At 43.0% G+C, this 13,667-nt stretch overlaps 1 protein-coding gene across 3 annotated transcripts in view; it reads left to right on the forward strand.

Annotated features, from left to right (window-relative positions):
* esrrb (estrogen-related receptor beta) overlaps positions 1 to 13,667 on the forward strand; it is a 43,745-nt gene that overhangs the window by 7,868 nt on the left and 22,210 nt on the right. For 2 of the 3 annotated variants that reach the window (XM_023417321.2, XM_023417324.2), the window contains 2 exons: positions 6,637 to 7,046; positions 13,021 to 13,146. In XM_023417321.2, the coding sequence (XP_023273089.2) occupies positions 6,637 to 7,046; positions 13,021 to 13,146 (536 nt within the window). The remainder of the gene's footprint in view (positions 1 to 6,636; positions 7,047 to 13,020; positions 13,147 to 13,667) is intronic. The other variant, XM_023417322.2, reaches the window with a different exon arrangement.

The following is a 13,667-nucleotide window of genomic DNA, read 5'->3' on the forward strand; positions in this document are numbered from 1 at the left end:
CTGTGATTTACACTGGACTGTGTTAAATAGCCTTAACCCTTTATAATAATATTTCTTTCTGTTTGTGATACACACACGTGCATACACTGCAATAAGCATACTACACAATCAGGAATATCCTTCACCTTCCTGATAAAATTTACCAGTCTCTTGGATCTCTCCTCTCTTACAGTTTGTTCCACAAATATCCAGACAATGAACAGTGATGCATGACTTCCACTCATATTTAATTTCTTTTTTTTTTTTCTTTTGCTCAAGTTTCCACCATTCATATTTTATAATCCCCCCCTCTTTATTTTACATAAGGAACCCTACTGAGAGTACGTGAGAGGTGTGCTGTGGTTGATATCTGCTGGCTTTCCACATAATTTATGGCAGTTAAACAAAACCCTAGCCTCAAAAAGCTTTTGTAACACAAAACAGAATTTTTATTACTTATTCATACAGTATTAGTCTGGACAGGTCAGTTAATATTTAGAGCATATGACCAAGGTTTCCCTTTAAATTTAAACACCTTTTTAACAATATAGCTTAAAATTTGGTCTAGGTATTTATTATTTACAGTAACCTACAATTTCTAAAATCTTAAACATATGTAGCATTAATTCAGGGAAGACCATGGCTGAGAAACAGTATCTCATGATATACAGCAATAGTGAAACAATGTCTTGGTAAACATTATCTATGCTACATCACAAAATCTGTGTAAATGAAGATAATTTTACAAAAGACACGACTCAAACATTTACCGACTTATTGTGGTGCTTTATTGAGTGCTTAGCATGCTTTCAGTTTCGCACAGTTTTTGAGACAAGAATAGACAGAATAAACAAAACAAGCTGACTTTGTCTTTTTCGCCACATGTACACATGCTCCATCATTCAGATGTTGTTACAAAGTAAAAGAGTTGAACTGTGAGAAAGCAGAACACAGAGTTAAAGCACCTGAGGCAGAGGACAGGTCCACCTGTGCCTTGGTATTCAAGAGGATGTATCGTGATATTGGTGCCAGTGTATCAGTAACGTATCACACGACACCAGGTTGTGTCTGATGTCATTACACACACCGGTTTTCTTGTGACCAGCTTTGGAGGAGACTTTTACTACACAAAAGTCTCCAGTCAGAAATAGTTTTTTGCCAGTACTGGACTATAATTACTCTTTATAGATATCACAAGCCATTGTAAATTTATGTTGTTAAATTATACCATGGCCATGCCACATAATGGATGTAATGGAAACTAATCTTTTCTAATGAAAAGGCAGAATTAGAAATTTGATCCCAAATGTACTGCATGGCAGCCTAGACTTATCACTGCACTTCTTTTTTACATACAGTATGATGAGCTGTTCTGCAGGGAGCTTCCCCACTGGGTCTGTTGTTAACTCTTTGCGCTCTGTAGTGGGAAGTTTAGACGGCCGACAACTCTCACACATCCCCAACTGGCAGTAGCTCTATCATTACCCATTTGTCTCTCTCTAAACATCCTGAACTCAGCCCCTTGTAAGAACTAGATCTGCCCATTGCGGCCCAGACAGTTTACGTCAGACAAACAGCAGCGCCTGTATCACAAGAGGCTCTCTCTTTCCTGCCAGCAGCATCTCTAGAACAGGAAGGAGCGGGTGGGGGGGATCAATAGATGTGATCTGCTTCTTGGCCAGCGCTATCTTGTGGTGCCGCTGGAGCATGGGGCTCATGTTGTTGTAGTGGAGTGAGCTCATGGCTTTATAAAGACAGTGACATCGCTGTGGAGCAGCTAAATATAATCCTCTGCTGGAGACTGAAAAACTTAATTGCCAAGGCCACAGAGCAGCATGGTCCCCCCAAGTGGTAACCCTGCACGAGCCCCTAGCCTATGGACTATTGATCCGGGGCCCCTCGCTCTCCATTGGTACGATGAGCATCACTCTCTCTGTCTCTTCTCTCTCTTTCTCTCTCTCTCTCTCTTCCCCTCATGTATCGCTTACTTTCTCTTTTCCTGTTTTTCTGTCTCCTCAACTTCCCTTTTGTTTGCCTCCATAGATCTGCACATCATAAATCTCTGTCAGCTTCTCCTGAGTGTCTGGCATATCCGTTAATAAAGAGGCCCCTCCCCTCCCTTCAGGTCCACCCCCTCCGCTCCTCTCTCTGCCAGAGCAGGACTAATGAATGAGAAACTCCAAAATTAGGGGCCTCTCCCTCGTAGATTAGAATGGGTCCCTATGGAGTCCCGGGCTTGCCTCCAACCAAACCACAGCCACCAACCCCCCTTTCCAACCCCCCACACCCCCACCCTGTATTTCCATCTTTCATATTCTGTCTGCAATACAAACACACACTCAGACCTCTGAGCACATAAGCCCATGCAGGGATGGTAAAGACACACAGACTCATGCACATTGCCCCAAGAGTCTTTTGGCCCCTAATTCCCCTGATGGTCATTAACCTGGAAACAGTTAGACAGAGAGGCGTCCTCCATATTTCAACTAAGTGTGTTTTGGAATCTCTATTCCCTTCCTTTCTCCCAGGGGTGACCCCAACCTCTCCCTGAGCCCCAGTCCTTTTTCATTTACGTTTCCCCCTGCGAGAACACACACTGAGGACCCTTGGTGGCAGACAAGCCACTGTATGTATTTCTGTGCCTGTAGTTGGGCTGTGCAGATTTTTCAGCCTCCGCTCTCCCAAATATGAGTCCCCTGCTGTGTGTCGGAGCGGTAAGAGGTGGCAGTGGCCCCTGGAGGAGAGGTCAGTGTGGCAGCTGCCAGTGGGTTCTGGCTGTGGCGGGGAGGCTGAGCGGGGCTGAGAGGAGGTCTGTCAGGAGCTAATTGAGTTCGTCCTACCAGCGCTGACTCTGGGGCCAGTGGCTTATCAGGCCACATCGCCTGGGGCTCTCCAGACAGATCTGCCCCTACTGGGGCATCTGATATCACCATCACCCTGCCTGCAGATGTCAACCCCCACCTCCACCACCCACCCTTTCCCTTCCACTTACCCAGTCTGATCAGGTAGCAGGGATGTGACACTCGGGGATGAGGTTAGCAAATGTTATAAAATGGTGTTTTTGGCATCTGTTGGCCTTGAGAGTGGAAAGGACATCAGGAATTTACTCACTGTTTGAGCAGTTGAGCCTCTAGCACGTTTGTGCTGAAAGCTTTTGATTTACACATGAAACGGGGAGAGAGCTGTAGTCACCCAGGGAACAGCGGAGGACGTCTGTATCCTCCTGAAGCAGGAAGCTCTCAGCAGGTATACTTACAAATTGGCTCAATTAGATCCTGAATGTTCTGCATTTCTACGACAGTGTCATCCAGTGTTGAGAGTTTCGCTTGCAGGCGAGGGAAGTGTTGAGACGTGACGGAATGAGTGGTCCTCGGTTCTCCTCTCGGAAGTCGAGGAACAGCGAGTGTGAGATGAGCTCTCAGATCATTAGGCCAGCTAATCCTGGTCACAGCAGCACCAGTGGAATGATATTAGGGATCTGAAATGCTGTTAGGAGGGCCAGTTGGAATCAGATTAAAACCAAACTGTGCAGTGTGCGTTTGTGGGCCCATAACCCACTACTCAGCATGAATTTTGATCGGTACAAAGGGAACAAAAGGAGGAGGAACAGAGAATAAAAGAGAGAGAGGGAGATACTGTATCTTAGACGAGCGCTGCTCCTTTGGTCAGCCAGGCAGCAGAATTTGAAATGCTGTTACCTTGAGGAAGGAAGTAAGACAGAACTATAGATTTTACAGCATCAAGTCTCAGTTAGTTCAGCAGACCCTTTCCTGTCTGCCCAGTGTGTGTAGCACACAAGCTAATTATCACCTGCCCCACATATTGAATTATTTATCAGGACTATTGCTACTGTCAAACTATTTAATGTTCATAATTCATTTTCCCATACAATGGTATTTATAGATTTAAATTGGACCTGTCCCATTAGAGATTACGAATATTTATAGAAATATTTTAGACTATTTGATTAATACGCCAGGTTCAAGTGGTTAGTATTCCCTCAGTATCATTAATCAATATATGCAGGCTTGTTAAAAACATAAGCATAGCAGTGGTATAATGTGTCATAGCAGAATGAGTTAAGGGGATTCTAGCCAGCACATTTATTATAAATGACCACATTGAGCTGGAGGGGAAACAGTTAAGACACTTATGCAATTATGCTAAGTGTCACCCTGAAGATGGCCTTTGAACTGGGGTTAAGCTTACTCTGAATTTGTGAAATAAAAGCTAAATGGAGCCATCTTGTGCTCCTGCGTTTTAATATATAGCCTTTAATAAGCCAAGTGCAGGTGCCCTATCGCACAGGTGCACATATCCATCTGAAACAGAGAACATAAAGCAGATGAACACAGAGCCGTGCATTAATTTATGGGGATGCAATCTGCATTCATTATCAAGAGCGGCAAGTTCTATTTTAGAGAGGCATGAAATGGATTCACTTTTTCAATTTCTGTCTGCAAGGACGTTTAAGAGTACAAGTGGATGATTTTTAAAACGGCAAATCTGAATAAACTCCCACAATGCCGTCACTAATATTAAAATATTGCATGCTTTGTTTAAATTTAGAGTAACTGAAGGAAAACTGTATGTGACAGATTTTTTTCTAGCAGAATGGTAGTTGTGTATCAGTTTTATATAGTAGAGGCTTTATATTGCAAGAAGAATTCCAGGAGTGCTCAGGGCTTATTCCACAAGGTCAACGGTTTTAACAGGGGGCATTTTTTATTATTTATTTTAGCAGTTAACCTTTTTGTGAATTTCCAGAAGTGGTAGGCACCTGGAGCTCCGATGAATATACATGACAGCAGGGAAGGAAACCCGGGAATGAGATTTAATTTGACACGCTGACCCCCATCTCCACGGGCCCAGGAAGCCAGGGTGAGAAAATAAGGTTGACCCACTGACCCCTGGGCCTGAACCCCTCCGTCACCCACCCTCACAATTAAATCAGCCTCAGAGAGCAAGAGGCAGTCCGGCCGACATATAGGGGACACAGCGGAGGCCTCTCCTTCCCTGTTTCCTGTGAAGAACTCTGAGACAGACAGCTATCGTCCAATCAGGCAGATAGAGCCCAGTGGGGAACATCCCCCTCTCTCAGAGCTGATGGTAAACTGACATGTCAAATATGTAAACATTACCATTAGTTGGCAATATGCTAATGGAACTAATGTGCTAAGGCACAACTTGGGCTGTCTAGCTGCCACTCACTAGGAGCCCCCGTGTCTGCATTTGCATAAGCCATGCAAGGCTCAATTTTGTTAATGCAGGCAAGTGCATGTGACCTTTCACCCCTTCCCTGGTACCTAATGCAAAGGGGTGTGTGTATATGTAAGTGTGTGACCTCGCCTTGACCCTAAGAGGTCACCATGGCTACATGGCATCCCCAATACATTGAGTTATCCATCTCCTCTACCTCCTCTCCACCTCTTCAGTTCACTCTATTTGTGGACAGAAAAATGAGTTCGAGCTAAGTTTTTTCCCCCGTTGTTTTCCCTGTGCAATTTCAAGTTAAAGGTTATAGAGCAAGACTGAAATAGATTTATGTGGGCAAGGAAGGCTTCATAGTGCATTTTGTGGCCACAGCCAAAAGGCTGCACTTTAGTCTGCACACGTTACAGCATCAGATTGCATGTACTCCAAAATACAGTTATTAGGCAGACAGTGAAAAAGTCAATATCTTGCCATCATGTTTCCTTTTGGTTGACTGCTGACTCAAGGAGACAAGCCAAGGTCCACTCTGCTCTCTAAACTATGGAGATGCCCCCGTCTTGATGTGCTCTTTGTGTGTGTGTGTGTGTGTGTGTGTGTGTGTGTGTGTGTGTGCGCGCGTACGTGTGTGTGTGTGTGCGTCCGTGCGTGTGTGTGCACTTGTGTGTTAAGTTATTTGAGTGCTCCCTCTCTCTCTCTCCATCTCTCTGTCCCTCTGTCTCTCATTCTCTTTCACTTTGCTTTCTCTTTGCCTGTGTGTTTTTATTGTGTGCAACTGTGTGTGGATGTGCGTGCTGTAGCTGTGTGTATTTGTACACTGAAGCACTTTTGCAGCTGCCATGGTGTGTGGCTAATGAGGCACTTACAGGAGGATCCTCCCCCTGGTTCACTGGTTTAGAGGGAAGGTTAGCAACAGAAAATTGGAAAGACTTAAAACACATGACAGCAGTAGATATGCAAAACATTTAAATGTGATTTGGCAAATAAATTACGATTGTTTGACCACATGAATTCTATCTAATGTGTCCTGTCCTTTTCCTATCCTATATTTACAAATTGCACATTTATATTCAGAAAGTCACCTTTTTTGCCATAAATGAATTGACGATCACTTTCATGCCTAAATCTTCGATCGTCAGGTGTTTGATGTCAAATACAAGCAGTATGTTTAGACGCATCATTTATTTACTCAATGCACTCAATACATAATGTCTTGTTAAAGGGGAAATAGCATTTGTGTTGTAATTGTTGTGACCTGCCCCATTAACGTTATGTTTTGCATTTAATGTCAATCAATCATTTTGCTGTTTAGGTATTTCTATTACTCCACTAGTAGATGAGATTCATTTCTACCCTTTGAAGACCTCTGCTAATCATCTTCCTCTTCTCCTCCTCCCTTTCCCAACAACCCTCCCCCTCCCGTGTCTCACCCCTTACCTCACCCAGGCTGCTGAATAGAATGGCCGCTGATGACCGGCATCTACCCTCCAGTTGTGGGTCCTACATCAAGACGGAGCCATCCAGTCCCTCCTCGGTCATCGACACGGTCAGCCACCACAGCCCCAGCGGCAACTCAGACGCCAGTGGTGGCTATGTCAGTGCTATGAATAGCCACTCCAACGGCCTGGACTCTCCACCTATGTTCACCCCCAGTGGGCTCGGGGCTGGCACCTGCCGCAAGCGCTATGACGACTGCTCCAGTACCATCATGGAGGACTCGTCCATAAAGTGCGAATACATGTTGAACTCCCTCCCCAAGAGGCTGTGCCTGGTCTGTGGAGATATAGCCTCGGGGTATCACTATGGGGTGGCCTCTTGTGAGGCCTGCAAAGCCTTTTTTAAAAGGACAATACAAGGTATTTTTCTCCTCTCACCTCCCCCCAACAAACACTCAATACCAGTTATTTCATCCCATGTCGCCACATCACCAGACACAATAACACCCTCCATACAAGACACCTTTGGCCTCACAACAACACTGAAACATACTCAGTCCAAGCGATTCACTATGTAAAAAAAATCACTGGAGTGTGGAAGATGTTTTCTTTACCTCTTGAGACCACCAACCCCCATAAAAGATCTTGTTTATTTTCCTTTTTTTTTTAATTTTTATTTTACTACAATGTACAATATTTAGAGGAACATTAAGAAACATGCAAACTTATTCACTGATTATCAAATAACTCTGCATTTAAAAAAAATGTTTATGCCGTCTTAAAAGAAACAGAAACCAGGGGAATAATTTGACACGGGACAGACTACTAGTGAGATTATGATGACATCATCTGTCATGGTTGGTGGTGTATGGTGGACATGACACCATCACTCAGGTCAGATTTGGTCGAGTGTAGGGGCTCTTTGCCCAAATGCCTTGGGGGGGGCTCAGAGAATGTACTTTATTATTCCTGTCCTGTTTTGTGTTTGTGTTTGTGTGTGTGTGTGTGTGTGTGTGTGTGTGTGTCTTGGGACTAGGGTGCGATTGGCTATCTGCAAGGCATGATGTATCACAGCTTCTCATTAGAGAGGCAATGAAAGGCCCCCCTCTGTGAAACTGTGCGCTGTGCTCCAGATTAATCAGGAAGACGGAGATATTGTTGAGCCTGGAAAAAAAAATCTGCACAACAGGCACAGCTGCCCAGGTCTAAGCTCTGTCGGCTTAGTAGTGGAATACATGCAGTGGAAAAACTAGATAAAATATGTAAAATGAGCCAAAGGGTTGGGTTATGGTGAAATGAGATGATTAAGAGTGGAAGAAAAAATTGGAATTTGATATTTCAACGGAATGAGTCTAACATCTTTTATCCATTGCTTTCAGTAAATTTTAATCAACAAATAATGGAGAGCAGGCTGTGTGTCTTGATGTCAGGTGTTGATTTTGGACCTTACAGCCATATCAGCTTTAGACAGTCTATGTACCTTTTGCAGGCAAACAAAAGCATTAGGCCAAATCCTCCTGTTTACCCATGCTGCCATCAGCAATCCTGTCTATTGACAAAAGATGAACATTTTCTCTCAAGTAACATAACTGGGCTTTTGTCCCCTCACTGAAAGTACACTGACGGCAACACAATGGAACAGAAAAAGGCGTCTTAAGTGGAGCAATGGCCCAAACAATTAAGAGGAAGGTACATGGAAAAAAATGAAAGCTCCTCTTTTTTCCCCGCTCACTTTGCATTGTCGATTTGAAATCCCTCTCTTTCTCTTCTTGGAGGGCTGCCTGTAATGGAGCTAATCTGCCGTCGTTTGTCCGAGCCACAGGAGTTTTGTCAATAACAATCAGCGTTTGGAAAGTGTAATTAAGGCCGAGGCTTTTCATTAGGAAGAAGGGAGGGGGCCGTCTCTAGGGACAGGCATGCCAATTAGAAACTCAGGCACGCGTCGCCGGGTAATTTCAGGGAAAGGAGGGGGAAAAAAACCCAGGACTTCTTTAGATTGGAGAGGGACCCTGCTGCTCTTTCAGAGGAGAGGAGGAGAGGCTTAATGGCATAATAATCAGACAGGGGTCCCAGGCAGAGAAGGCAGGAGGACGCAGGGACTTTTTGGGGGAGGTGAAAGCCTTCCGAAATGATAAAAGAAACACATGCAGTATTGCTGGAGGAAAATGGAGGCAGTAAATAGCGGGATGTAGAGCCCTTGAAAGAATGAGAGGGTGCCGTTGATGAGAACTGATTAATTAAAGAAATAACGAGGCAGTCAAGGGTGGAGTGTGAGACGGCCCTCTCTAATGAGAAGAAAACAAAGGAGCTGTCTTTTCCAGCCCTTTATCACATTGTTCTATAGCACTTACGGCAAACTAAGCTAAGTTAATGTTAACCATGTACATGACAGTTTCTTTATCACCTTGTGCTCACCTTGTATAACGTGTGTATTTCCTTTTTAGATATAGCAGCTAATTCTAAATTGGAAATTTCTAGTTGCTTTCGAGATATTAATATGTAGTCTTTTGTTATTTTTGTTTTTATATCAAATATTTTGACTGAGTATAGAATTGTAGACATTTTACTCACTGAGTAATCTTTGTTATCTTTGCATCCGCTTCACTTCCCCTTCTGGGTTGCACTTCTTCAGCTGATGCTTCTACCTTTTCAACAGAAGCCGATTGAAAATCCATCTTCTGTCACCTGTTCATCCAGTGAAAAGCCCCTTGAACTCTTACGTGGAGATAGTTACATTAGTCAAGGCCAGGCCCAAATGAATGTCAACCTGGATCTCCATCCATCCCAGAACTACCCCTTTTCTCATTGCTCCCTAATCATCCCCCCATCCCTGCACCTCACGTGCCCCACCAATCAAAAACATAAATCTCTTATTGAACCGTGTTTTCTTCCCATTTTGAACTGAAGTGTAAAATTGCTTGAAAAACCAACTGAACTCAGTGGCCCTCTTTTATATGAAGTAATAGACCTTGACAGTAAGCCTGTAAAAGTCAGTTTAGATTTTGATGAGAAATACCTGCCATTTTACTGTAATTTACTTACAAGACCTGACTTTCCCCTCTGTGCCCTGGCATGGGTCCTGAAAAGCCATAAAATAGATTGAGACAGATACTTATCAAGAGAAGAAGGAGGGAAATCTTTTTCTTCTCCCTTCACTCTGTAATGTTATTGGTAACCATACCATAACCTCTCTAAAGACAGATAAACCCGAGAATGGCCCTCGGGTTAAAGGGGTTCCCGCCAGTATGCTTCATTTCTGAAAGTGAAACTCACCATACTATTACTCTACAAGCCAGGATTTCCAGACATCATTTATGAATGGCAAGATTGTTGTAAAAGGTTTTATAAATTCCCCCCTTTCAATGCAACGTTTGAATCTGAAACCAGAAATCCCTTTTTAAATCAGTACTGATGTGTCTCTCTATTTAGACGCTGTTCAAGGGCTGTGTTCCTAACGTAGATAGATGGTTTCTACTTCTTGCTCAGTCACAGTGACAGTTATACTCAAATTCATTTCAGTTTAGTTCATTTCAGTCAATTAAGTTGACTTCAGGAAAAATGCTTTATTCATCCCTTTGCAGTAAATTTGAGGCAAGTGAGACAACAACTAAAGACAGCTACAAAGAAAAAAAAATGGTTATATTATACAGCGATAATGCTGCACGGCTTAAAAATCGGTGAATGCGTACATTTAAACAATTAAAAAAAAATTTTAACAATTACACTCAAGGGCTAATCAGTGATCAACCATATAAATTGCAGGTATATTTAACTTGGTTTAAATAAAAAGTTTGACATAATGATGTCTGAACATAATTGAAATTATATAGACTTGTTACTGCTGTGGTTCCAAACATCACTGATGCAAACAATCATTGAACAGCATCAGATATTACAGTAACCTAAATTTAGCTGTTTTCTTGTGTATTAAAAATCCTGCAATCCGTTTAGGTGTCATGAAAAGTGCCGATCTTGAGTTTTCATTTTTGGCAGTGGGTTACACTCTTGTTTACATTTGGATCATGGTTTATGCCTACAGTGTTAACATTTCTTTAGGATTTCACTTCCTTTATATGCATGTTAATAAAAACAATAGACCACAGCTTATTGTCATTTTAGATCAGCCAAGAGGCATTAGACATGTTATGAGGTGGGACTTACTGTATGTATACTGATACTGAAACTCTCCCTCTCCTAAATATAAACCAAATGTTGAGTTGAAAAATTAGTTAATCCACCTTTCACTCTGCATTGAGCTACGAGAAACCCCTCTGACAGAACATCAGACGCACGGGGGGCTTGACAGGACAGGTGGACACAGTAGCGCAGCGGTGCGTGAGAGTATGTTTGTTTTTGTTTTCCAGAGTGTGTGATACCAAAGGGCTAACTCTCTTAGTTAACCACCAGGTGTGGTTTGTGCACATGTCCCCAGCACCCCTGTGAAAGAGAAGGGAGGGGAGGAGGAGAGAAAAATACCCCCATAAACAAAGCGTCCTCAGGGACACACAGGGTCAGCTGTGCAAGCAAACCTGCAACATAGCATGTGTGCACGTGTGCTGGTAATTTGCTGGGGTTTTGAAATGATATAATGAATCAAACAGTAAAAGGCAACACTTTTTTTTTCTTTTTCCTTTTTTTTTTAGATTTGCAAACAAAATCAAGGTTTTTTTTTTTTGTTTTTTTTTTAAAATGTATTTATTACTTTACATCTTGGCAAAATTTCTGATTGGTAAATTCATAATGTGGACACAAACCAAACCTCTGTGAATTGATTCCAGCGCAGGGTGGCACTGATTGCCTCCTCCCAGCATATGGGAAATGGGTAGGATTATTATGGTCTGGTTCTGCTATGACAACAGAGAAAACAGACAGAGGAAAGACAATCACAGCTCATCAGCCGCTTCCCTCGCACCTTTATTTACCCCAATTCCAAAGAGATGAGGAGAATTAGCATAATGATTTCTAACCCAGATATAAGGAGGAATTTCTAATTATTTATAACATCTTGGGACCCTCCACTTGATCTGTCCAATAATGTTAACATAATTGCATAAGTTGTCAAAGGGTGTTGGAGGGCTAGTGGAGGAACGCCAGTGGAATATTACACAGCCTTCTGTCTCTCTGTACAGGAATATGGAGTGAGGGTCAGAGCTGTGGAGCATATACGGGATGTTGGAATGCAATCCTAATGTGTTTGTGTGTGAGGTTTTGTCTGTCAGACAACACACTGAATAATGTAAAGATGCTCTACCGGTTAAAGGGAATGCTGCATGTGCTTTAGCAGAAAATGACACTTTTCACTTACATGTATTTTAGTGGATGAAAAAAAATTATTTTGTGAATTTTGGTGATTAAATAACATTTTTACATTTCTCAATAATCAATTTCCTCACTGGACTGACAAAGACATAACTCCCTAGGTTAAAAGAAAAGTTTGGAAAAATATCAATGTCAAAAGCTTTAAAGCTGAAAGCCCATTCAAAATGGGGATAATTCAGATTCCTAGGCTGAAGCAACCATTACACTGATACCCTTTATTGAAACCCCTTGAACACAGTAAAATGTAGGGAATCAGACGGAAGCGGAGGAATTGCCTCACATATCCTGCCCTTTCTTTTGCTAATGCTAGAGTAGAGCAGAACCGACTCTTTTATTGTGTAGCAATGAAACTCTTTTTCATTGCTCCGTCCTGGAATCAAACGCTGCAGTTGAATAATGCATAAGGCCTCTTGCCTGTACACTATGTAAATAGTCAACAATGGCAACAGTGGTAACAACAGGTTTGGGTCTGCTGCAGTATTATGTAAAGTGGTCCGGGGCAGCATGTCTGGCTCTCTAGCCTGCTATTGAGGCAGTGGCAGGCCCCTCTGAGCACAGGGGGACGTGGCCTGCGCCCGGGGCCCGGAGGGGACACGCGCAGAATTAATGAGGCCAATTTAGTGTTAGACCAGGGTGGTATCTACTGATGGATCCTGAAGGACTATTGTAGCTTTGCATCCACCCTCCGCCCCCCACCCTTTACCTTTTACCCCAGCTTCTCCTCCCGCGGTGGCGCACAGGAAGGTACTGTACTATCTGGAGGATACCTGAGCCACCTGCGAGCGACAGAAATGGATTCTTTAGGAATCTGTATGATTAACAAGTGCCCATGCTTGGTTAGCAAAATATGATTTATTATAGACCACCTGATAGCACAGGGAGTACACACTGGTGTTTGTTACATTAGTGGCAGCACCCAATTTGGCACTGGTTTCTCTGGTGAAATGTCTTTACCTCATACAGTGCCCAATATTTTAATATTTCCACAACATTTTACTTTGAATTGTAATGCTTTAGGTCTTGATTGAATTTGCTGATGCCAACCGGGTTTTCTTCTTCTTTTTCTTCTTCTCAGGTAACATAGAATACAGCTGTCCCGCCACAAATGAGTGTGAGATCACAAAACGAAGACGCAAATCATGTCAGGCTTGTCGCTTCATGAAATGCCTCAAAGTGGGGATGCTCAAAGAAGGTAAGAAGAGTAAGAACATTTTTATTATTATTGCACCCACAAAATACACATATAACACTTTATTTTTTTGGTATAAAAAACACTTTATGCAAAAATGACACCTCCATTGATCTGATAAGGGCTCTACCAGTGGAACACTACAACACCACAGACTTTTCTTCTACCACCCCAGAGTGAGAGATGCACACAACTGGCCTAGACAACAGTTCCCAGCCCTCCTGTCCTCCCCCTACCTACACAGCAGTAAATAATGTGCAGTTGAGCTGGGGACAGAAATATGCTGAATAGGTTGATCCCGCCGTCTGAGTAATAGAAATGTAACAGTATTCCGCCTGGAAAGGCTCAGCCCGGGTCCCTGAGCACACACAGTCTCAGCTCTCCCCGGCATATTGATCCACTAAATGTTTTCCGAACATCTCAGCTCTCTTCCTGTGGATGGTTTTTTAAAGTCACGCCAGCAGGGAATTCAGTGACAATTAAACATGCTTCCGATGGATTTGTCTGGCTGGGTTTCTCTCTCTCTCTCTCTC

This window comes from Seriola lalandi, unplaced genomic scaffold (genome assembly GCF_002814215.2).
Source record: "Seriola lalandi dorsalis isolate HSWRI2012SDOR001 ecotype SW California unplaced genomic scaffold, Sedor1 jcf7180002054573, whole genome shotgun sequence".
Classification (NCBI taxonomy): Eukaryota; Metazoa; Chordata; class Actinopteri; order Carangiformes; family Carangidae; genus Seriola; species Seriola lalandi.